Source organism: Leucoraja erinacea, chromosome 21, assembly GCF_028641065.1.
Source record: "Leucoraja erinacea ecotype New England chromosome 21, Leri_hhj_1, whole genome shotgun sequence".
Lineage (NCBI taxonomy): Eukaryota > Metazoa > Chordata > Chondrichthyes > Rajiformes > Rajidae > Leucoraja > Leucoraja erinaceus.
Window position 1 is genome coordinate 29,462,339 of NC_073397.1, and position 26,312 is coordinate 29,488,650.

General features: G+C 42.1%; 1 protein-coding gene across 1 annotated transcript in view; it reads left to right on the forward strand.

The window, feature by feature from the left end:
- The window catches only part of LOC129707456 (cadherin-like protein 26), a 43,597-nt gene that overhangs the window by 3,659 nt on the left and 13,626 nt on the right, over nt 1-26,312 (forward strand). Inside the window, exons 2-11 of the mRNA XM_055652495.1 lie at nt 1,801-1,923; nt 6,428-6,586; nt 9,252-9,399; nt 12,879-13,039; nt 13,187-13,315; nt 18,425-18,610; nt 20,428-20,696; nt 21,132-21,274; nt 23,365-23,598; nt 25,304-25,525. Of these exons, the coding sequence (XP_055508470.1) occupies nt 1,801-1,923; nt 6,428-6,586; nt 9,252-9,399; nt 12,879-13,039; nt 13,187-13,315; nt 18,425-18,610; nt 20,428-20,696; nt 21,132-21,274; nt 23,365-23,598; nt 25,304-25,525 (1,774 nt within the window). The remainder of the gene's footprint in view (nt 1-1,800; nt 1,924-6,427; nt 6,587-9,251; nt 9,400-12,878; nt 13,040-13,186; nt 13,316-18,424; nt 18,611-20,427; nt 20,697-21,131; nt 21,275-23,364; nt 23,599-25,303; nt 25,526-26,312) is intronic.

Here is a 26,312-nt window from a genome sequence, read left to right on the forward strand (position 1 = left end):
TTGGATTTCACATTCCAACAGTTATTAGAGATTAGTTTAGAGGTACGGCACACAAACAAGCCCATTGCCCGACCGTATTTATCACACACACACACACACACACACACACACACACACACACACACACACACACACACACACACACACACACACACACACACACACACACACACACACACACACACACACACACACACACACACACACACACACACACACACACACACACACTCTCGGTCTCTCTCTCGCCTCTCTCTCGTCCCCTCCCTCTCCCTCCCTCTCCCTCTCCCTCTCCCTTTCCCTCTCCCCTCCCCCTCCCTCTCCCTCTCCCTCTCCCTCTCCCTCTCCCTCTCCCTCTCCCTCTCCCTCTCCCCTCTCTCCCTCTCCCTCTCCCCCTCACCCTCCCTCTCCCCCCTCCCCCTCCCCCCTCCCCCTCCCCCTCCCCCTCCATCTCCCTCTCCCCCTCCCCCTCCCCTCCCCCCTCCTCCACCCCCTGGCCAACTGAGTTCTCCAGCATGTTGTGCCTATCTTCGGTGTACACCAGCATATACACTGAACTTTTTTTGTAATTTAATATGGAGAACACTATAGGGCCTGTCCCACTTGGCCGTCACTTGCGCGCCATTTAAACATTACACCTGGTAGCGTGTGGGTAGCGTGAGACGGGCGCATGGAGTGGCGTGGAGGAGTGTGGAGTTGCGCGCGGTATCGTGCAGCGTGCCAGAATTTCGTGCTGCACAAAATCTTCGTGCGCCACCGATCTGTCACGTAAATGACGGCCAAGTGGGACACCCAGGCACGGCGCAACATCTCACCTCCAACAGCAGCAGAAGCAGGCAAGCGATCACCGAGCTCGGCCTGGGACTCACGGCCGTTGCAGATCCGGATCCACCCCCACTCCTACTCCCAGAGCGGGGCCAAGACGATGTTCATGTTTACATATCTGATGCCAGTAAGAATTTCATTGTTCTGTTTCATGATATGAAAATAAAACTTCGTGCCTCTCGCCACAATACTCTTGACCGAGTTCACGCTGAATATCGATCACCCATTTACACTGGTTCTGTTATCCCACTTTCCCCTCCACTCCCTGCACACTTGGGGAATTTAACAGAGGCCAATTAATCTACAAACCCACACGTCTTTTGGATGTATGAGCTTGCTGGAAGAAACCCAGGGGGGTCACAGGGAGAATGCGCAAACTGCAGGTCACAGTGAAAACCCCACACAGACATCACTCGAGGTCAGGATCGAACCTAGGTCTCTAGTGCTGTGAGGCAGCAGCTCCACCAACTGCACCACTGTGCCACCTGCAGTGTGTGCTGAGTTAATAAACAAATCTTTAAATTATAATCAAGGCCATTCTGTTGTTATGTGAGTATAAGCATGAATTATAAATTAAAGGATTTTTAGAATCTGATACTATTTAACATTTAGGAAAACTGATATTTTTGACTAGGAAGGTAGACACAAAGTGCTTGAGTAACTCCGCGGGTTAGGCAGCATCTCTGGAGAACAAGGAGTTTGAGGAAGGGTCTCCACTCGAAACGTCGCCCGTCCTTTTCCTCCAGAGATGCTGCCTGACCCGCTGAGTTACTCCAGCACTTTGTGTCTATCTTTGGTATATACCAGCATCTGCAGTTCCATTTTATGCATTCTTTGAGCAGGAACCTCTACAGATGGATTGGGGGCAACTTTACATGTTTGGAAGGGGGCTTAAAGGAAGCTTACTTTAACAATTTGTTTTGTGTTAATCTTGGGTACTTAATAATTGTTAAAAATGAAAATGCTTTACTTTAGGAAATCTGCAGTGTCGAAGGGCAGGGGTCGATTATACTGCATCGACAAAAGAGAAGATGGATTACTGCTACTTATCGGCTGATTGAAGAAGATCCTGGGCCTTATCCCAAAGCAGCAATAAAGGTAAGCGCCGTAACGAGAGAATATGGTTATAAGAAGGTAGACAAAAATGCTGGAGAAACTCAGCGGGTGAGGCAGCATCTAGGGAGCGAAGGAATAGGCGACGTTTCGGGTCAAGACCCTTCTTCATACTGAAGAAGATATTATTTTAACTTAGGAACAAACGTGCATGAAACGTGTTAAGATTTTTCAGGATACGAGGTAGTGCAAATCTATATTACTAAAAGCCTGATCTTGACCACTTCCTGTTCTGTACATTGATTTTAGAAAAAATGCTGCCACTTACGGCTGTGATTTTTGGCCATCTTACTCAGTCCTGCAGGACAAGAGGATTTTCCCTATTGATGAAAAATAAAAGAGTTATTAGTGTTTAAAAAATGTTGAGATTTTCTCTCCTGAAGGCCACGCCCCTTCCAGTGGGACTATAAAACCCGGAAGTGTTGAGTGCCTCAGTCAGTCTTTGCAACATGGGGGAAGCTGTGAATAACACTGAACACATGTCTACTGAACTGTGAGTGGTTTTACTGACCTGCCAGTGCCCTTAATGTGGTTTGAAAATATAGTTTGCCTTTGGTTTGGAAATGCTAAAGCTGTGTTGCCTTTGGTTTGGAAATGCTAAAGCTGTGTTGCCTAATTAAAGTTGGCTTGTTGGCTTGCCTAATTAAAGTTGTTTTGCCTAATTAAAGTTACCTCGCCCTCTATATAATTAAAAGTCTAAATTTGACCACTTCCTATTTGCGCTTTATGTTGATTTCAGAAAAAAACGCTACCACATAAGGCTGTGATTTTTTGGCCATCTTACTCAGAGTCTCCCGCTCATCAGGTGCCAAGGATTTTTTTCCATCGATGTAAAATAAGAGTTATTAGTGTTTAAATAATGTTGAGATTCTCTCTCCTGTCTATCACGCCATGAAGGCCATACCCCTTATGGTGGGAGGGCGGGAGGGACTATAAAACCCAGAAGTGTGGGCATGGCTCAGTCTCTGCAAGATGGAAGAGGGAGAGGTCATGACTGTCTTTAGTGGCCTTGCACCCTGCTTGAAATGGTATGAAACTTCACTTGAATTTGGTGGACTTGCACCCTGCTTGAAGTGGTAAGAAACTGCACTTGAATTTGGTTGCCTTGCACCCTGCTTGAAATGGAATTTCAAGGAATAGCCGTGAGTCAACTGCCAACCCACCAGCCGTGAGTGAGTGAGTGAGCTGTCAGTACAAGAATCCATTCAGTCCACAATGTCCATACTAGCCCTCTGGAAACCAGTCCCTTCAGCCCACAACACCCAGACTAGCGTTCCAGAAGCCCCCCCCCCCCCACTGGCCACCAATATTGGAATGGGTGGAGAGGTGGAATATTGCGTTGGGGGACCAGTCCTCCTGTGTGATGCTGGGACCTAACGGGTCCCACTTAGTCTAGTTTAATAAAAATTCTGCATCTGTCTCATACAAAGAGTTCATCATTGGCCCAGTTAACCATATGTCAAAGCATTAGAATGACTTCAGTGCCTGAGAAAAAATGTTGCTTATTATGTTGTATTTAGAGTACTTTGGCTTTGGTTGCAAGGTTCATGAAATCTCTACTACTCGACTTGTTTAGTTTAGAGATACAGCGCGGAGACCAGCCTTTCTCCTACACAATTTGCAAGACAATTTACCTTCAAAACTGCACGCCTTTGGAGTGCAGGAGGAAACTGGGGCAGGCGGGGAAACCCCACGCCGTCTCGGGGAGAACGTGCAAACTCTGTACAGACAAGCACCCGTAGTCAGGATTGAACCTGGGTCTCTCGCACTATAAGGCAGCAATTCTACTGCTACGCCACTGTGCCACCCATGTGTAGAACCTAAAATGCTGGAGTAACTCAGCGGGTCAGGCAGAATCTCTGGAGCACATGGAAAGGTGGCGTTTAGGGTCTGGACCCTTCTTAAGGATCCTCTGATTATATTGCAACCCAAAATGTTGCTTATTTGTCAATGTTCCATCAATGTTGTCCGACCTGCTGAGTTCCCCCGGCACTTTGTGTTTGCACAAGATTCCAGCATCTGCAAATCCTTATGCCTATAGAAGGGCATGTATCGAAAACCTGTGCCTGTGCATGTTTCTAAAATGTCTTTCTTGCGAAACTGCAACCCTGCATAGTTCAGGACCAGTTTTGTCTTGTACCACAAACAGAAAGGTTTCATCTTTCCTCAATATCATAGTGTACATCTTTCAATTAGCGCACGGAAACAGGCCCTTGGCCCCAACTAGTCCTTGCTAGCCAAGATGCCTCATATAAGTAGGTCCTATTTGACCGTGCCTGATCCATGTCCCACTGAACAGAGAGATAGTAGAAACAGAAAGAAGCAAGGAAAGAAGAGAAAAGATTCTGGGAGGCTTCATGATTTTGAAATCTTGGTATACTTCAGTTGAGTGGTGTTCCACAAGAAAGACTTTGAGAGTTTAACCATCACATGAAAACGATGAGGAAAATTAAAATTAAAAAGAAAATTAAAGTACATTCTTTTGAAACCCATTTAGTTTCGAGATACAGCACGGAGACAAGCCCTTCGGCCCCACCGATTCCACACTGGCCAGCGATCCCCGCGCATAAAAACACTATCCTACACACACCAGGGACAATTTTACATTTATACCCAACCAATTAACCTACAATCCTGTACATCTTTGGAAGTGTGACAGGAAACCGAAGATCTCAGAGAAAACCCACGCGGTCATGGGGAGAACGTCCAAACTCTGTACAGACAGCACCCGTAGTTGGGATCGAACCCGCTTCTCTGGCAGCAAAAGCGTTGTATGGCAGCTACTCTATCGCTGCACTACTGTGCCACCCCATAATAATAAGTTTAAACCTTATCTGACACTTGGACAGGTACATAGATCGGAACGTTTTAGAGGGATATTGGCCAAATGCAGGCAGATGGGGCTAGCGTAGATGGGGCACCTTGGTGGCCTGGGGCAAAGGGAATGTTTCCATGCTGTATTGTTAATCCAGGCTACATTGGACCAATCAGGACTTCAAAATGGTGTTGTGTCAAGGCTTGCTGGGAGATTTGGTCAAATTGGAATTGCTTTCTGCAGAGCTGGGACAAGCTGCGGGAGGTGCCAGAGAGTCTGGAACTTAGATACAATTCATAGGAAGTCTTGCAAGCCTTGCCAATCTGATACCAAATGCACAGAATGGATTGGGTGGTTGCAAACTAGATATACATTTTGTAAATAGCTTGTAGATAATGTTGCAGAATCTGACTCTGCTGGATGTTTATTGGATGGGGTGTTAAGCGCTGTCTGAGAGTTCTGTTAATAAGGATAAATGTTTCATTAGTTGACTTTGTCTCGAAGTCCGTTGTGTATACAATGTATTGAACTGTTGTATCATTGGGTTAGGGAAATGTCTGTTATGTGTGGGGGTAATCGATATCTGTAATTGGGTAATTGGAAGACAACCCCCTGTGTGGTTCGGCCCAGGTTTGCGGGTCATATAAAAGGCCATGATCACCAGGCTCAGGGTCGAACTTCTGGAGGAACTTCTGGAGTGTCTCTGTCTGTGCGAGGCCTAGAGGGCTTGAACAGATAGACACAGAGATCGAACCCGCGGTGGGGGATGGTTACAGTGTGTGATCTGCCACGCACTTTTGCTAAAATAAAATTTAGTTAATTCAAGTGCTTGATTCAGTGTTTTTACTGAAACTAGACTGGGGGGGGCTCAGAAACGAGCAATTATCAGTATGACTATGACAATTCTTGGTTAATATGAACCATAAGTACACGGGTCTTGACATGCTCATCTGATGCTGACATTGAGAAGTTAAATTTATCATAGAACATAGAACTCTACAGCACAAAACCGGCCCTTCCACCCAACCAGTTCAGCCCTTAACCCTCTAAAACTTTATAAATAACAAATTTCAGCTTAATTAAGAACTATATTTCTTAAAACAAATTGGCATAACTGTTCTTATTTAGTCGAGATTAGCAACTTGATGAGAGGAGGAGGAATTTCTTTAGTCAGAGGGTGATGAATCTGTAGAATTCATTGCCACAGAAGGCTATGGAGGCTAAGTCAATGGATATTTTTAAGGCTGTTAAACACCTAATTAGATTCTTGATGAGTACGGGTGTCAGGGGTTATAGGGAGAAGGCAGGAGAATGGGGTTGAGGGAAAGATAGATTAGCCATGATTGAATGGCGGAGTAGACTTGATGGGCCGAATGGCCGAATTTTGTACGTTTAACTTATGAACGTACAAACTTATGAACTTAAATATTTTAAATGATCACATTGAAGGGCCGAATGGCCTACTCCTGCAGCTATTGTCTATTGTCTATTGTCTATTTATAAATATTATTCCATAGAGTAAATTCAAAGCACAAGTTTTTAATGGCACACTATGTTTGAAATGCTAAAAGCCGTGAAATCGTTTCATATTTTAATGAAATGCTGTTTACAGATCACCCAGACTAATTTTCTTGGATAATTATTTTTAAAAGTAACAGCTTTCTTTCCTTACAGTTAAACAATGACAAGTCACAAAACCACTCACTGATATTTACCATTTCGGGTGATGGAGTTGAACGAAATCCTGAGATAAACTTGTTCTCGATTGACAAACATACTGGGCAAATATATATTAATCACAAGGTTGATCGAGAGACAACAACATCATTGACGGTAGATGTTTTCTTTCTTTGATTCTTTTCAATTAAACTTTTGCTGAGTGTTTTAAAGCACCGAAACTGAATCCAACATTTTGCATGGGTCTATTTTGAGGCAGATCAGCATTAAATGATCGAGAAATAGAACTCCTGTTTCCTCCCACATTCCAATGACGTGCAGATTTGTAGGCTAATTGGCTTGGTAAAAATATAATTTGTCCCTAGTGTGTGTAGGATAGTGCTAGTCCACAGGGTGATCGCTGATCAGCACAGACTTGTTGGGCTAAAGGGCCAGTTTCTGCGCTTTGGTCTCTGAACTAGCCTAAGTGCTTAACCCTGTGTTGACATGGGTGGGTCTCAAATGCAAGAGTTCAGGACAGTAAATTATTCCCCGAAGCACATCTGTCAACTTTATTTGCTTCAAAGCTGCCTCTCCTTTTTTCACAAAGACACCCGAGTTGTAATTTCACGCAACCTAACCAGTTTGGAACAATCTTGAAAAATCCAACATTGCAATTGGCATTATTGTGGTTGGCGTCAGGTCGGGGGGGAGGTAAGGGCGGAGATGTGTGGTGCGTCCGTCACCGTTCCCGTCGGAAACCAGCACCACTGCGTCGCTAATGTTTTCAACGATGTAGAATGAATGAGTGACTAGGGATAGCCAACCATACTTTTACAATTTCCAGCTTTTCTGCAGTTGTGCAGAAGGAAACAAAAAAATCAATGTTTGCACCTTTTGAATAATACCTTCCCAGTGTACGAAATCATGAGTGGAATAGATCAGGTAGATGCACAGAGTCTCTTGTGCAGAGTAGGGGAATCGAGGGGAACCAGAGGACCTACAGTACGTTTAAGTTGAGTGGGGAAAGATTTAGGAACCCGAGGGGTAACCGTTTGACGTAAATGGTGGTAGGTGTATGGAGGAGATAGTTGAGGCAGGTACCATCGCAACTTTTAAGAAACATTTACACAGCTACATGGATAAGACAAGTTTAGAGGGATATGGGCCAAATGCATGCAGGTGGGGCTAGTGTAGATGGGACATATTGGCTGATGTGGTCAGGTTGGGCCGAAGGGCCTGTTTCCACACTGTAAGACTATGAATGTTGTTCCATTGCATTGTTTCCATGCTGCATTTTAACATAAATATTGTGTTTAAATGTTGCATTGTTACCATATTCTCCTAATTTTACTGAGATGAGTCCTGATTTTGATGTGACCCATTTGCTTAGCTTACAGTAAGAAGTGCCCGTAAATGCCAGCAGTTACAGGAATATCTGCTGTTTGACCATTGCAGTATTTGTCACAATGTCTGATGCAAAATGTAGTCTATCCAATAGGACAGTTCTCCTGCCAAGACCATGTGCTCTGTCACTAACGTGACGTTTCATCCTATAATCTAGCTAACTCAGGTCAAAGTGCCTTCAACCTAACATTAAAATAAAGGAATGGAGGTATGCTGTCAAAGTAGATACATTAAAAAGTGGAGTTTAAATAAATCAATATGAATGATTTTGACCACCGATAATGCACTTTGGGAGATAAATTCTGGTTGACATTGAGTAAATGGCAGAAGTGTTAGGAGTGTTGATGTTACAACAAGACCTTATGGTGCAAGTCCATACCTCCCTGAACCTGGTGGATAGGACAGTGAAAAAGACATTTGGTATATTTACCAGAGTATTGGAAATAAACGTTGGGATGTAGGATTATGAATGGCATGAGTCACGACTATCTCTAGTTCCTGCCATACCATAATATTACTGCAATCAACCACAACAATACCAATTGCAAAGTTGGATTTTATACAGCGAAGAATCAGGCCTTTGCCCCAAGTCTTCAACGCTGACAACGATGTCTATTGTTTAATGTCTACTATTGATTTGAGTACAAGAGTTGGGACATTAAGTTGAGGATGTACAAATGTTGGTTAGAATGCATTTAGTCTTGCCTACTGTCATGGTCTCTACACTGCACAGAAAAACGTGGGAACAATCGGGAGAGTGCAGAAGGGATTAACCAGAATAAGTGTACATGATTGGTCATGTACAATTGGTAAATGTACATGACCAATTATTATTATGGATAATAATACTATCCAATATTAACTGGAATGGAGGGCTGTAATTGTAACTAAAGATTGGATTTGCTGGGTTTATTCTCATTGAAGCATATTGGGGCTGACGTGTGCCTTCTCTATTGATTTACAAAGCTATTGGGGGCTTGGGTAGGGAGGATAGTCGGAATCTTTTTTCCTAGAGGGGGGAGTGGGTAAAACTAGAGGGCAAGTGTTGAGTAGGGAGTGATCTACAGGAGATCTGAAGGGTACGTGGTGACTATTTGGAATAAATTGCCAGATTAGATTGTGCAGGCAAACATTACAGCATTTAAAAGACACTTGGATGGGTACATGAATATGAAAGACAAAGGGGGACATGCAGGCAAATGGGATTTGCATAACGAGACATGTGCATGTCTGGATTGGCTGCAAGGCCTCGTTTCTGTGCTGCACTTTTTTAGAATTCTATGAGAAATAATATTTATAATGCACAATTTATGGTTCTTTGAATGTGGCATCACATTCTGATTATAAAGCAAATTATTGAAAAAAAATTAATGGATTGATATTTGCTAACATTTGTTTTTGTGATATCTAATTCTATCTTTTCTGGCTTATTTAGTTTCAAGTAAATGTACATGACCCGGATACCTTTGCTCAATTAGATGACCATATGTTGTATAAAATTGAAGTTATTGATATCAATGACAATAATCCGAAATTCACTCAAGATGTATATGAGGTGGATATATTGGAAAGTACATTTCCAGGTAGGAATTTCTCCCAAAACAGACATTGGTTTTAATACTTCATTTCATTTATTCAAAACAAAAAGACCTAGATTTCAGAAAGAAACCTCTGGAGCATTAATTTACTGGGCAGGTAGTGATCTCAGGATTGCTTCCACCTTGTGCTAGTGAAGGTAAGAATAAGAAGATAGGCAAAATGAATGTGTGGCTGGCTGAGGAATTGGTGCAGGGGGCAGGGATTCAGATCTATTGGTAATTGGGATCTCCTTTGGGGCAGGGGTGAACTGTATAAAAGGAACAGGTTGCACCTAAACTGGAGGGGGACCAACATTCTAGCGGGAAGGTTTGCTAATGTTACACAGGAGGCTTTAAACTAGATTTGCTGATGGGTATAATCTCGTGCAGGACAGAGGCACATGAGAGGCTATAAGTTGGTACGGAGGGTGGTGTGGGAAAGGTTAGTGGACTGACTAGGCAGGCGAAAGGCAGAGAGCGAGGATGGAGGGTTGGTTTAAACGACACATATTTTAGTGGAAGGGGCTTGATGGGTAAGGCAGATGGATAGGTACGAGGGCATGGATAGGTACGAGCGACTGGGACGTTGTAGCCATGACTGAAACCTGGGTAAGGGAGGGGCAGGACTGGCAGCTCAATGTTCCGGGGTACAGGAGCTTCAGGAGCAATAGGGGTGAGGGAAAAAGAGGAGGGGGGTTTGCATTGGTGGTTAAGGAGGATGCCACGGATGTGTTTAGAGGTGACATTATGGATGGTTTGTCTAGTGAGGCTATATGGGTGGAGCTGAGGAACAAGAAAGAGATGATCACCTTGTTGGGGGTGTACTACAGACCCCCGACTAGTCAATGGGAATTAGAAGAACAAATGTGCTGGGAGATTGCAGACAGCTGCAGGACAAATAAGGTTGTTGTGGTAGGGAATTTTAACTTTCCCAATATAGACTGGGTAGATCATAACGTGAAGGGTTCAGATGGGGTGCAATTCCTCAAAAGTGTTCAGAAGAGTTTTCTTAAGCAGTATGTGGAGGTCCCCACACGTGAGAGGCCAAGCTGGATCTAGTATTGGGGAAATTGGGAAGGGCAAGTTAAGGAAGTGAGTGTGGAGGAGCAGTTTGGGACCAGTGACCACAGTTCGATTAGGTTTAAGATAGTTATGAATAGGGACAGAGAGGGTCCACGTGTTAAAATGCTCAACTGGCGTAAGGCCAACTTTGAGAGAATGAGAGAAGGTCTCGCTCAAGTTGACTGGAGCAGGTTATTAGAGGGAAAAGGAACTTCAGCCAAGTGGGATGTTTTCAAGTGTACTGAAGAAAGCTCACGATGCGTACGTCCCCGTTAGAGTGAAGGGCAAAGCAGGCAAATGTAAGGGAGCCTGGCTGACGAGGGAAATTGGGATGTTAGTCAAAAACAAGAAGGATGAATGGGACAGGTATAGGCAGCTGGGATCAAATGCATCCCTGGAGGAGTTTCGGGAACTGAGGAGTAAACTAAAAATGGAAATCAGAAGGGCAAAAAGGGGCCAGGAGATAGCTCTAGTGGGTGGCATAGCGACAATCCCACAAGATTTTATAAATACATAATGGGGAAAAGGGTAACTAGAGAGAGTGTGGGACCTCTCAGGAATCAAAGCAGTGACGTCTGTGTGGAGCCACAGGAGATGGGCAAGGTCCTAAATGAGTATTTCTCCCCTGTATTTACTGAGGTGAAAGACAGTAGGACGGAGGAAATTGGAGCAGTCACTGGAAGTGTCTTGAGAGCAGCCAGGGTTACTGTTGAAAAAGTACTGAAGGTACTGTCGTGTTGGAAGGTAGACAAATCTTCAGGTCTGATCTGATCTGATATATCCGAGGACATTGTGGGAAACAAGAGAGGAAATTGCGGGAGACCTGGTTGAAATTTACGAGTCGTCCTTAAATATAGGAGAGGTGCCAGAAGACTGGAGGGTGGCAAATGTTGTACCTCTTTTCAAGAAGGGCTGCAGAGAAAATGTTAGGAACTATGAGCTTAACATCTGTAGTTGGTAAGTTACTGGAGAGTATTCAAAGGCATTTGGGTTGATTAGGGATAGTCAACATGGTTTTGTACGTGGGAGGTTGTGCCTCACAAATCTGATTGATTATTTTGAAGACACTACCAAAAAGGTTGATGAGGGCAGAGCTGTAGATGTTGTGTACATGGACTTCAGTAAGGCTTTCGAAAGGGTTCCGCATAGTAGGCTACTCTGGAAGGTTAGATTGCATGGGATTCAAGGAGACATCGCCGAATGGATAGTATGTTCAAGAAGGAACTGCAGATGCTGGAAAATCGAAGGTACACAAAAATGCTGGAGAAACTCAGCGGGTGCAGCAGCATCTACGGAGCGAAGGAAATAGGCAAAGTTTTGGGCCGAAACCCTTCTTCAGACTGATAGTATGGATTCTTCAGAATGGATAGTAAATTGGCTCCATGTAAGAATACAGAGAATAATGGTGGAATGTTGCTTCTCAGACTGGATGCCTGTGACTAGTGGTGTGCCTCAGGGTTTGGTGCTGAGCCCATCACTGTTTGTCATCTACACCAATGATTTGTATGAAAACACACAGGGCAAGATGAGCAAGTTTGCTGATGATACAAAAGTTAGTGGTTTTGCAGATAGTGACAATGGTTGTGAACAATTGCGGCAGGATCTGGATCGATTGACCAGGTGGGCGGAGGAACGGTTTATGGAAGTGAGAAGTGTTGCACTTTGGGACGTCTACCCTCTGGGTAGTGTTGTAGAGGAGAGGGCTCTAGGACAGGTGCATGGTTCCTCGAAGGTCGAGGCACAGATAGCTAAGGTGGTCAAAAAGGCTGTTGGCACTTTTGCCACCAATCAGAGTATTGAGTATAGAAGTTGGGAGGCCATATCTTAGACATTGGTGAGACTACATTTAGAATATTGTGTTCAGTTCTGGGCACCATGTTATAGGAAAGATATTGTCAAGCTTGAAAGGGTTCAGAAAAGATTTACAAAGATGTTGCCAGGACTAGAGGGTGTGAGCTATTGGGAGAGGTTGAGTAGGCTAGGTCTCTATTCCATGGAGCGCAGAAGGATGAGGGGAGATCTTATAGAGGTGTACAAAATCATGAGAGGAATAGATTGGGTAGATGCACAGAGTCTTTTGTCCAGAGTAGGGGAATCAAGGACCAGAGGACATAGGTTTAAGGTGAAGGGGAAAATATTTAATAGGAATCCGAGGGGTAACTTTTTCACACAAAGGGTGATGGGTGTATGGAACAAGCTGCCAGAGGAGGTAGTTGAGGCTGGGACTATTCCATCATTTAAGACAGTTAGATAGGTACATGGATACAACAGGTTTGGAGGGATATGGACCGAGAGCGGGCAAGTGAGACTAGTGTAGTTGGGACATTGTTGGCCGGTGCGGGTGAGTTGGGCCGAAGGGCCTGTTTCCACACTGTATCATTCTATGCCTCTATAAACTAAACTAATTCATGTTCTATGTTTAGGGACAGAATTCTTCCGAATTAAGGCAGTTGATCCTGATGCTAGAGAGAATGGAATAGTCTCATACTCTATTGTTTCTCAAAACCCTAGAAAACCTTCAGATATGTTTAAGATTCATCGAAATAATGGATCCATTCTTCTTCAACAATGCTTAAACTATGAGGTATGTACCTGGGAATAGAATACTGTACATCCTTGCTTCGATGGTGTGCCACCATGACAATCCAGCCACTGGTCGTTAGTTATTGTCCTGTGCTTTTATTTTAAGAGATTGCTTACATGTATGCCTGACTCTTATTTGTTATTTTAGACCCTCCAGTCTTATACTTTGGTCATTAAGGCAAGAGACAATGGGCAGAATGTGTTGTCCTCTTCTGCAGAAGTGAGGATCAAAGTGGTTGATTCCAATAACAATCTTCCTGTTTTCACTCAGGAAAGTGTAAGTATTTTTTATGGACATTTCAAGAGGAATATTAAGTCTTAAAGCGTTTGGAGAATGGGGGTTAATTGTACTGACTATTTTTTTTTATCAACATGGCATCAGTTTAGGGTACACAAAAATGCTGGAGAAACTCAGCGGGTGCAGCAGCATCTATGGAGCGAAGGAAATAGGCGACGTTTCGTCCCGAAAACGTCGCCTATTTCCTTCGCTCCATAGATGCTGCTGCACCCGCTGAGTTTCTCCAGCATTTTTGTGTACCTTCGATCTTCCAGCATCTGCAGTTCCTTCTTGAACACTGGCATCAGTTTAGTTTGGTTTAGGTTAGTTTCGGTTAGTTTAGTTTAGGGATACTGCGCGGAAATAGGTCCTTCGAATCCATGCCAACCACCGATCACCTGTTAACTAGTTCTATCCTACGCATACTAAGACAATATATGGAAGCCAATTAACCTACAAACCAGCACGTCTTTGGAGTGTGGGAGGAAACCGGAGCACTCGGAGAAAACTCACACTGTCACAGGAAGAAAGTACAAACCCTTATACAGACAGCACCTGTAGTCAGGATCGAACCTGGGTCTCTGGCGCTGTAAGGCAGCAACTCTGCCGCTGCGCCACCGTGCTGCCCTGTTCCCTACACACTTTCATATGTGCTTCACACCTTTGTATCTGCATTTTGCTGAGTATGGGCATGTGTAGTAATTTGAATTTGACGACATTGACCCACAGCAAATGCAGTGTACCCATCAGATGGATTCCACAACTTCATTCACTCGCAAGTCTGGTTTCACCTTAGAGAAACAGCATGCATTGAAGAAGGAACACAATTTGCGTGTTGATTTAAGGCAACATACGCACTAACAGGAACAAAAGGGACCATCAAGCTGGGAACGTTAACACATCGTGGAATCCTCGAGGGAAGAAGATCATTTGGCTTTGAAAAAAAATCAATTAAATCCACTTTTCTGTTTTCATCCACCTAGTGTTAGCCACAATATCTTCGGTTTAAACCAGCATCTGCAGTTCCTTCCTACCATAAGTTTTATCTAAGTCTGTTTTGAAAATTATTTTTGAACCTGTTATGAAAACTCGTGATGATTTTAGACATTTCTATTTCCTTTTCTAATCCAAGGTTTAGAATAAACTCCTTGCATGATGCTGTTTATCTAACTGCCTTATGTTATTGTGTCACCATCAAAGATTTCTTTACACAAAGCTGTGCCTTTAAATTGTCTAACCTTCTACCATTTAGCTTATCTTTTGCACTTTGTATCGTTGAAAAACTGACACTGCTTATGACAGTGCAAGATGTAGTATAACTGTCCTTTAATATATCAAAACTAATACATAATTTGTTTTAATTATTGAGGCTTAAATATCATGAGATATGTTAGAAACAAAGAATTTCAGATGCTGATTCATACACAAAAGGACATAAAATACTGGATTAACTCAGCTGGTCAGGCAGTGTCTTTGGAGTATATGGATAAGTGATGTATTGGGTCAAGAACCTACTTCAGATGATATATTGTGTCTATATAATATATCTAATATATGTTTTATTAGACATGTACATAGCATATATTATATGCAGCTTATATAGATATATATTAGAGGCCTACAGCATGGAAACAGGCCTTCAAGTCAACTTGTCCAGACTAACCCAATTGGCATTCTGGGCTAGCCCCCATCTAAAGCCTTTCTCTCATTTTTTCTGCCCAAATGTTTGAAGTCGAAGTTTTTTGACATTGAGATGCATCAGAGAGGTGAGGTGGAGAACTACCTGACATATTGTTCCAGGACATACGTGTCCACACCTTTGGTTAAGTATTGAAAAATCCATCGGTATATTGTATTAAAAAGACTTCTCTCCTATTAATTATCTGCACTCATGTTATTCTGAACTCACATTGGTATGTTAGCAAAGGAAAGAGCTATAGTTTTCAATTTTTAATGAGCATAGCTATATAGAAAATTCACATGAAATACTCAAGTCGGCATAAAATGAAACCTTGAAAAAAAAAGTTCCCGGCCTTTGCTCAAAGAGTAAAGGATGTGAGAATTTGTGCACCATTCGAAACATTTATTTTGACGCAAAAATCTAAATGTCTATGAATGCAAATGATTGGTGTCACAACTAATATGGGCCTGTCCCACTTAGGCGACTTTTTAGGACTGCAGGAGACTATGCAGTCGCCAGATGGTCGCCACATGTTCGCGGGTGGTTGCCGGGGAGTCGTTTTCACGGTCGTGAGGCAGTCCAGCATTTCCGTCGCCTATTTCCTTCGCTCCATAGATGCTGCTGCACCCGCTGAGTTTCTCCAGCATTTTTGTGTACCTTCGATCTTCCAGCATCTGCAGTTCCTTCTTGAACACTGGCATCAGTTTAGTTTGGTTTAGGTTAGTTTCGGTTAGTTTAGTTTAGGGATACTGCGCGGAAATAGGTCCTTCGAATCCATGCCAACCACCGATCACCTGTTAACTAGTTCTATCCTACGCATACTAAGACAATATATGGAAGCCAATTAACCTACAAACCAGCACGTCTTTGGAGTGTGGGAGGAAACCGGAGCACTCGGAGAAAACTCACACTGTCACAGGAAGAAAGTACAAACCCTTATACAGACAGCACCTGTAGTCAGGATCGAACCTGTGTCTCTGGCGCTGTAAGGCAGCAACTCTGCCGCTGCGCCACCGTGCTGCCCTGTTCCCTACACACTTTCATATGTGCTTCACACCTTTGTATCTGCATTTTGCTGAGTATGGGCATGTGTAGTAATTTGAATTTGACGACATTGACCCACAGCAAATGCAGTGTACCCATCAGATGGATTCCACAACTTCATTCACTCGCAAGTCTGGTTTCACCTTAGAGAAACAGCATGCATTGAAGAAGGAACACAATTTGCGTGTTGATTTAAGGCAACATACGCACTAACAGGAACAAAAGGGACCATCAAGCTGGGAACGTTAACACATCGTGGAATCCTCGAGGGAAGAAGATCATTTGGCTTTGAAAAAAAATCAATTAAATCCACTTTTCTGTTTTCATCCACCTAGTGTTAGCCACAATATCTTCGGTTTAAACCAGCATCTGCAGTTCCTTCCTACCATAAGTTTTATCTAAGTCTGTTTTGAAAATTATTTTTGAACCTGTTATGAAAACTCGTGATGATTTTAGACATTTCTATTTCCTTTTCTAATCCAAGGTTTAGAATAAACTCCTTGCATGATGCTGTTTATCTAACTGCCTTATGTTATTGTGTCACCATCAAAGATTTCTTTACACAAAGCTGTGCCTTTAAATTGTCTAACCTTCTACCATTTAGCTTATCTTTTGCACTTTGTATCGTTGAAAAACTGACACTGCTTATGACAGTGCAAGATGTAGTATAACTGTCCTTTAATATATCAAAACTAATACATAATTTGTTTTAATTATTGAGGCTTAAATATCATGAGATATGTTAGAAACAAAGAATTTCAGATGCTGATTCATACACAAAAGGACATAAAATACTGGATTAACTCAGCTGGTCAGGCAGTGTCTTTGGAGTATATGGATAAGTGATGTATTGGGTCAAGAACCTACTTCAGATGATATATTGTGTCTATATAATATATCTAATATATGTTTTATTAGACATGTACATAGCATATATTATATGCAGCTTATATAGATATATATTAGAGGCCTACAGCATGGAAACAGGCCTTCAAGTCAACTTGTCCAGACTAACCCAATTGGCATTCTGGGCTAGCCCCCATCTAAAGCCTTTCTCTCATTTTTTCTGCCCAAATGTTTGAAGTCGAAGTTTTTGACATTGAGATGCATCAGAGAGGTGAGGTGGAGAACTACCTGACATATTGTTCCAGGACATACGTGTCCACACCTTTGGTTAAGTATTGAAAAGTCCATTGGTATATTGTATTAAAAAGACTTCTCTCCTATTAATTATCTGCACTCATGTTATTCTGAACTCACATTGGTATGTTAGCAAAGGAAAGAGCTATAGTTTTCAATTTTTAATGAGCATAGCTATATAGAAAATTCACATGAAATACTCAAGTCGGCATAAAATGAAACCTTGAAAAAAAAAGTTCCCGGCCTTTGCTCAAAGAGTAAAGGATGTGAGAATTTGTGCACCATTCGAAACATTTATTTTGACGCAAAAATCTAAATGTCTATGAATGCAAATGATTGGTGTCACAACTAATATGGGCCTGTCCCACTTAGGCGACTTTTTAGGACTGCAGGAGACTATGCAGTCGCCAGATGGTCGCCACATGTTCGCGGGTGGTTGCCGGGGAGTCGTTTTCACGGTCGTGAGGCAGTCCAGCATTCTGGGAACTAGTCGCGGCCTCATTATGGTCTCCGCAAATGTGTGTTCCACTCTGACAGTCGCCGGACTTTCAGGTGTTGAATAATTAGCGTTGACTAGAATGAAGCTGCCATGGAGAGTAGCAAGAATATTGCCGTAGGTCCTAATCGGTTGCCAGGAGGACGAAGGTTCTCAGAGGTTCTCGTAGGTTGTGGCCGGTGTTGACCAGTGAATTTTATTGGCTCATTGAGGAAAAAAAAAGGAAAGCAGTAGTTTTCAGAACCAAGGATAACCGACCGGTAATGTTAAATGTCCGCTGAGCTTCACAGCCGTGTATCTCTGGCTTCTTAAAAGTTGTCTCCACTCCTTCTCCCCCCTTCCCCCCCCTCCCCCCCCCCCCTCTCCCCCTCCTCTCTTTTAAAAGACTTACCGTACACTGTGCTTTAGCCGTCTTGTTACAGCGCCAACCTTCCTATTCATCGCGGTGTGTGTCTGTTTCACCTTGGCTTTGCACCGTGTGAATTTTTTAGACAGCGCTCCCCTTGCTTGCCCTGTCCCCCGCCTGCATAACGGGCTGGTGAAGGAAGCAATGTGTGTGTGTTTGTGTGTGTGTGTGTTCCACTCTGACAGTCGCCGTTCCAGTTGCCGGATTTTCAGGCGACTGCCGGCAACTTGACAGTCACCGGCGGTCCGCTGAAAAATCGCCGAAGTGGGACAGGCCCATTAATGTTTATTCTACTTTTTAACATTTTTTTTTCCTGTGTCTCACTGATGTTCCTTTCCTTAGGCTGAAATAACTATCAATGAGTCTGATAAGGATGTTGTTATATTGCGAGTGGGTGTTACTGACCAAGACACTCCCAACACCCCATCCTGGAGAGCAAAGTATCAAGTCACAGAAGGGAATGAACATAAAAATTATAAGATGGAAACAGACCCAGCAACAAACCAAGGAGTACTGACGCTGATAAAGGTATAATATTTTAACTCGGAAAGATTGCACAAAATCCTTTTGCTATAATTCTGCTTTAACTAAGATAAAGAGTGTCTAGAGAAGCTTCTTATCTTCATTTGTACCTTTCCCTGCATAACTATTTATATATTTCATTTTCTATGTTGCAGCTGAAATCCATAGCTCACCATCTTCCTTTGTTTTTGAATATGATTTGGATGCTATTGTTATGATAATTCAATCAATTGAACCACTGTGAGAGGGGGAGAGGGCAGAACAATGGGGGGGGACAGCCTTGAGGCGGGGGAGGGGGGTGAGATCAAAGGGGGAGCCTGTGAGGGTAATTTGTAACTTTGTCTGCTCCGTTTATGTAGTGACTATTTGCATACCTAAGGTGTGCAAGCAAAGAATTTTACTGTACCTTGTCATGTGACAATAAAGTATTCCATTCTATTCCATTCCGAGTCTATGTTACTAACCTTTAGATTTAGTGATCAAGTGCTTTAGTTTAGTTCCGTTTAGCGATATAGTATAGAAACAGGCTCTACGGCCTACTGAGTCCTCGACGACCATTGTTTAGGTATGTTACAAAACCTACCTGAATCGTCATTGGGAATCTGCCCACAGCCAGGTCCGCGATTTTGGCGCTGTTTGGAGGGGGCGGGTTTAAAACGCGATTTTTACTAGGCTGTACTAATCGCAGATGTTCAGCCTAGTAAATCATTAACGAAAAATCGCTGCAAGATCCGGTCGCAAAAGATATTATTAGTTTTATAGGCCTCGATAATATAGTTATAATAGTTTAAAATTACTCTCTGATTCCGCAACATCTCGCAGCCCCAGGGTTTTATAAAGCAAACAATTAAAGGTATGTACCTTATTTTTACATTAAATGGGGCATATATATAACCCTATATATCACGTTATCTATAGCGAGTAGTTCATTTTGGGCTTTTTATATCCCGCAGTATTTTTCTCGGCATTTGAGGGCACTAATCCAGCGCGCTGTCAACATTCTAAACCAGCGCGTTCACATGAACCCACTAGAAAGCCGATTTAAATGGGCATTTATTTACAGCAATTGAACACTAAATTCCTTCCATTTGGCCTATAAATTAATGTAAATTAGATATAAAAATCATGTTATATTGTGAATTATTTGTGAATAATCTTTGGACACTTAGGCTATTTAAAAATGTTAATCTTTCCTTAAGAAATGAGCCTTTGATTATCCAAGATCACAGCTTTTTTGTAATGTCCATTGAAAATCAATAGGGAACAAGATGCTAATTTCCGAGTATGAAAATGGCCATAACTTTTTTAATACTTGAGATATGAAAGTGAATTTGGTGTCAAATTAAACTTATTGTTATGCTTTATCTGATGGGATAAATTGCAGACTTGATTTTTAAAATCTCAAAATTTTGTAACATTGCTACATTGTTGTTCCATTCACATTAGTTCCCAGCTACCTCCTTTTTCTTATCCTCTCCCTTCACACTTGAGGCAATTTACACATAGAAAGGAAATAGCACATCATTAATTGCTGTATTAGAATTAGAAAAAAATGTATTATGATAGTTAAACTATAATACAACGGATGGCAGACACAAAATGCTGGAGTATCTCAGCGGGACAGGCAGCATCATTGGAGAGAAGGAATGGATGATGTTTCGGTTTGAGACCCTTCTTCAGACCCGAAACGTCACCCATTCCTTCTCTCCAGAGATGCTGCCTGTCCCGCTGAGATACTCCAGCATCTTGTGTCTATCTTTGATTCAAACCAGCATCTGACGTTCCTTCCTACACAAAGTACCAAAATGTTTTTGCCATTGCAGCATTTGGATTATGAGGCTGGTCCTGTCAGGAACATTAAGATAAGCGTGGAGAATGAAGAGCCACTATTTATGTGTCCTGGAAAGAAAGACACCATTAATACAAAACCTCAACATTTAACTGTGCTTATTACCGTGAACGATTCGAATGACCCTCCAGTATTTAATCCTCCTGTGCTGGTCATTTATGAGATCGAAGGTCAGAAGCCTGGAAAAGTTCTGGGAAAATTCAATGCTTCTGACACAGATGTATTTTATAAGCATCCCATCAAGTAAGTTAACAACAACTATGAATTATAAATGTGTATAATTTTGAAATAAGTAACTTGTTTAGTGCCTAGATTACTAGGTAAATGATTTAATTAAGTGCTGCTGAAGCTAACAATCACGTGAGGCTAAATAAAATAAGCTGATGCCTGATTACGTAAAATAGCTGTGCTATGATAAATGTCTCAATTACGTAAGTAACTTGTATATAACTTCTATAAGGTCACGGGGAGAACGTACAAACTCCGTACAGATAGCACCCGTAGTCGGGATTGAACGCGGGTCTCCGGTGCTCTAAGGCAGTCACTCTACCGTTGCGCCACTGTGCTGTCCACGGATTATGCAGACTTTTCTGGTTGTGATGTGTATTAAACTTGCTCTTTCATTGAGCAGTGTTCATCAATTTCTTGACTAACCTAGCATGTGATTCTGTTTCACAGGTACTATCGAGCTTTTGAACCAGCAGAATGGGTGACTGTAGATGTGGACACTGGTGTTATCACAACAGTGCAAGAATTGGATAGAGAATCACCTTATGTGAATAAAAGTGTTTACACATTTACAGTACATGCAATTGAAGAGGGTACGTTTTCTTTTCCATTTATTGGGTGATTGCTGACTTGTTTAAATGCATAGGAAGGAATTGCAGATGCTGGTTTACACCGAACATAGACACAAAATGCTGGAGTAACTCAGCTGGACAGACAGCATCTATGGAGAGAAGGAATGGGTGACGTTTCGGGTCTGAAGAAGGATCTCAACCTGAAATGTCAGCTATTCCTTCTCTGCAGAGATGCTGCCTGTCCTGCTGAGTTACTCCAGCATTTTGTGTCGATCATGTTTGAACGCGTTTTTGAATCGAATTTAGCCGTGACAATGATTGGCGCTTGTTTATGCATGTTATACATCTTAAAATATTGATAGGTGTCAGGCTAACCCTCAATTCATTTAAGTTGTTTGGTTCAGTTTAGTTCAGTTTATTGTCACATGCACTGAGGTACAGAGAAAAGCTGTTTTGTTGCCTGCTATCCAGTCAGCGGAAAGACTATACATGATTACAATCAAGCCTTCGACATGATGAAGGGAATGGATGAATGAATGATATCTTTGAATGAATGAATGATATCTTTTGAATTTATTTCGAACGATTAAAAAAAAAGAAAAGAAAAGATGAAAATGAATAAATAAAAGGAAAATTATATATATATATATATATATATATATATATATATATATACATAAATACATACACACATACATACATATACATGTACATATATACATACATACATATACACATATACACACATATACATATACATAACATATATGTACATACATAAATTAAAAAATCAAAAGCCAATTTCAACATAATACACATTAGACTCGTTCGAAATAGGATAGAAGAAGCCTATGCTTGTCGTCCTACCCCCATTCTTCACCATTAACAAATGCAAAATTCAATAAAATAAACTAAACAGACAATTCAAATAAAACTACTCCAATCAAGCTATTAAGAAAAAAAGAACAAAAAAAGAAAAGAACAAAAAGACCAAAAAGAACAATCACCATTAACATCTGTGAGATTTACATTCTCCTTCCTCATTACTGTACTTTTCAAAGATATATCTTTTGTACATTTTTTTAAATTGCATTATATTCATACTTTGTTTAATCGTTTCGTCAAGACCATTCCACAAAACCACCCCACAAATGGAAATACACATACTTTTTAAATAAGGTTTTGTGCACGATAAAGTCCAGTAAAGTCTGATTAAATATAGACCGAGGGTCTCCAATGAGGTTGATGGTAGGTCTGGACTGCTCTCTAGTTAGTGATAGGATGGTACAGTTGCCTGATAGCAGCTGGGAAGAAACAGTCCCTGATTCTGGAGATGTGCATTTTCAAACCTATCTGTGGAGGAAAGAACTACAGATGCTGGTTTAAATCGAAGATAGACTCAAAATGCTGGAGTAATTCTGTGGGATAGGCAACACTTCTGGAGAGAAGGAATGGGTGACGTTTCGGGTCGAGACCCTTCTTCAGAAACCCCATCTCCAGAAATACTGCCACTGAGTTACTCCAAAATCTTGTGTCTACCTTCAAACTTCTAAATCTCTTGCCTGATGGAAGAGTGAAGAAGATGGAGTTTCTGGGGTGAGACTCGTCCTTGATTATGATGGTGGCCTTGACAAGGTAGTTGATGGAGTCAATGAAAGGGAGACGTAAAAAGCTGGAGCAACTCAGCGTGTCAGGCAGCATCTCTGAATAAAAGGAATAGGCGATGTTTCAGGTCAAAACCCTTCTTCAGTCAAGGGAGAGGGAACCGAGAGATATGAAAAAGTACATAGAACAAATTAGTGAAGATATACAAAAACAGATCAAAGCCAGTTGGAAAGGTAGAGGCCACAATGGTTCATTGTTGGCTGTGGGGAAGGTGATAATGAGTAATACAAACTGTGAAACTCAGCAGGACAATGGAGGGTGGTTGATTTGTGTGAACATCTAGGCTGCATTGTCAACTCTTCCTGTTTCTAGCGGTCTTGGAATTGGAGTTGTTCCCTAACCATACATCCCAATGTTCTGTTGTCATGGACCATTTACTCCCCAGCGAAACTTGGGGAAGTGAAGCCATTTCATGTTGGTATTGACTGCATCCCTTTCCACTCTAGGTGAGATTCCTGAGACGTCAACTGGCACAATGTCTATCATTTTGGCGGACATTAATGACAACCTGCCATTTCTTACGACAACACACGAAGAGATGTGTGACGAAGGGGAAATCCCGTTTGTAACAGTCGCAGCAAGTGATGCTGATGTGGAACCCTTCGGAGGCCCCTTTACATTTGAACTGTTGGACAATGAAGAACATATTAAGAAAAACTGGAAATTAGGCAAAGCCACAGGTACATATAAATCGTATGTTTTCTTTTGAATGCAGTAGAGGTAAGAGAAAAATCTATGTGAGAACAAAATAAAGATAGGAAACGTTCAACAACTCAAGTACAATGCTTGAATTGACAAATTCCTATTTCAGTTTTCTAGCATAGAATCGTCGAGTCATACAGTGTAAAACGAGGCCCTTTGGCCCAACATGCCCACACTGACCAATATGTCCCATCTTTGAGCCATATCCCTCTAAACCTATCCTATCCATGTACCTGTATAAATGTTTTTTTTAATGTCATGATAGTACCAACATCAACTCTCGCCTCTGGCAGCTCATTCCATATACCTACCACCCTTTATGTTAAAACAAATGTAGCAGTTATTTTCTGTTGTTGACTTGTTTCGCTTGACATCCAATGAAGCACAAAGCTGGTCCTATGCAATCCACTCTCTCAAACTTCTTAGACTATGTATGAATGATATTTAATGTGAAAAATTAACCATCAAAAGTAAGGGTCGATTCCTCGAACAGATTGCTTGTTATCAGTGAAATAGGCAGCACAAAGAGCCATAGAGTGATACAATGTAGAAACAGGCCCTTCAGCCCAACTTGCCCACACCAGCCAACATATCTCAGCTACACTAATCCCACCTGCCTGCGTTTGGCCCATATCCCTCCAAACTTGTCCTATCCATGTATCTATCTAACTGTTTTTTAAATGTTGGGATTGTCCCAGCCTCAACTACCTCCTCTGGCAGCTCATTCCATACACCCTCCACCCTTTGTGTGAAAAGGTACCCCTCGGATTCCTACTAAATTATTTCCCCTTCACCTTGAACCTATGTCCTCTGGTCCTCGATTCCACTACAATGGGCAAGAGATTCTGTGCATCTACGCGATCTATCCCTCTCATGATCTGTACACCTCTATAAGATCACCACTCATCTTGCTGCGCTCCAAGGAGAAGAGACCCAGCCTACTCGACCTCTCCCTGCAGCTCAGACTCTATAGTCCTGGCAACATCCTCGTAAATCTTCTCTGAACCCTTTCAAGCTTGACAATATCTTTCCTATAACATGGTGCCCAGAACTAAACACAATAAGCGATATAGAGTCATAGAGCACAATAACAGGCCCTTCAGCCCAATTCATCCATGCCGACCAAGATGCCCCATCAAAGCTAATCCTATTTGGCCAATTGTCCTCCGAATCTTCCTATTCATGTAGCTGTCTAAGGGTCTTTTATATATGACGTTATCGTATATGTCTCAACTACCTTCTCTGGCAGCTAGTCCATATAACCACCTTCTGAGTAAAAATGTTGTCCCTCGGGTTCCTATTAATCTTGCCCCTCTCATCTCAAGCCTTAGTTGTCTGGTTCTTGATTCTCTTTATACTGGGCAAAATACTTTGTGCATCCACCCTCTCCAATTCCCCTCGTGATTTTAGACACCTCTACAAGATCACCCCTCAACCTCTTGTTCTCCAAGGAATAAAGTCCTAGCCTGATCAAACCTTCCCGGTAGCCCAGGTTCTCCAGCCCTTGCAACATCATGGTAAATATAATACATGGGTATACCATTTGGTCTAAGTGTCGATATATCTCCTCTCAGGGTATTCTGCATTCTTTGCTGAATTATGCAACCACCAGGTCGTGATAACAGCGCACAGTGTCGGTAGCTTGTGCGTATCTTAATGCTGCTCTCTCATTTCTTCTGTCAGATTACAACGTTCAGCTCGAGAGAAAAAGGAAAATTCCCATTGGAGATTACGTCATACCTTTCAAAATCCGTGATAGGCAGGGAATTAGCCAGGAAACTTCGATGAATATACACGTTTGCCATTGTGTTGATGGGATTGCATGTCCTCTTCGAAAGTCTGCAACAGCCGCCTTGGGTGGGGCCGCTATTGGACTTCTCTTTGCTGGTTTATTATTCTTGATCTGTAAGTAAACGCTGACCCAAAATATTCATATTACCTGTGAGATATTTTTATATTCCGTTGAAAAAAGGCAGCGTTATTTCACGGTTCAGGGCTATTTTTGGTGATTTGAAAATGCAACATCTACCCCAGTTAAGCTAACAGCATTTAAGAGAGACATAATGTACTGCAGGTGCCGACTGAGTTGGGTAGACGCATGGAGTCTTTTGCCCAGAGTAGGGGAATCGAGAACTGGAAGACATAGGTTTAATGTGAGGCAGGGAAAGATTTAATAATAACCTGAGGGGTAACTTCTTCACACAAAGGATTGTGAGTATATGGGACAAACTGCTGGAGTTGAGGCAGGGACTATGGAACTATTGTAACATTTAAGAAACATTTAGACTATCGCATGGTTATGACAGGTTTAGAGGGATATAGACCAAACACAAGGAGATGAGACTAGTGTAGCTGGGACATGTTGGTCATGTGGGCAAGTTGGGCCCAAGGGCCTGTTCATGTTGTATCTCTATGTCTCAATAGTTTATAGTCAAGTCAAATCAATTTTATTTCTATAGCACAATAAAAAACAACTCTCGTTGACCAAAGTGCTTTACATCAGTGCAGGTACTAACGTGCTACATACAGTGATACATAGATCTAACAATACATACATACATAAATACATACATGCAGTGCTCCCTCAGAGAACTTCAAGAAACGCTTGTGAGTAGAAATAGGTTTTAAGCCTAGACTTAAAGGAGTCGAAGGAGGGTGCAGTTCTGATGAGAAGTGGGATGCTGTCTAGATG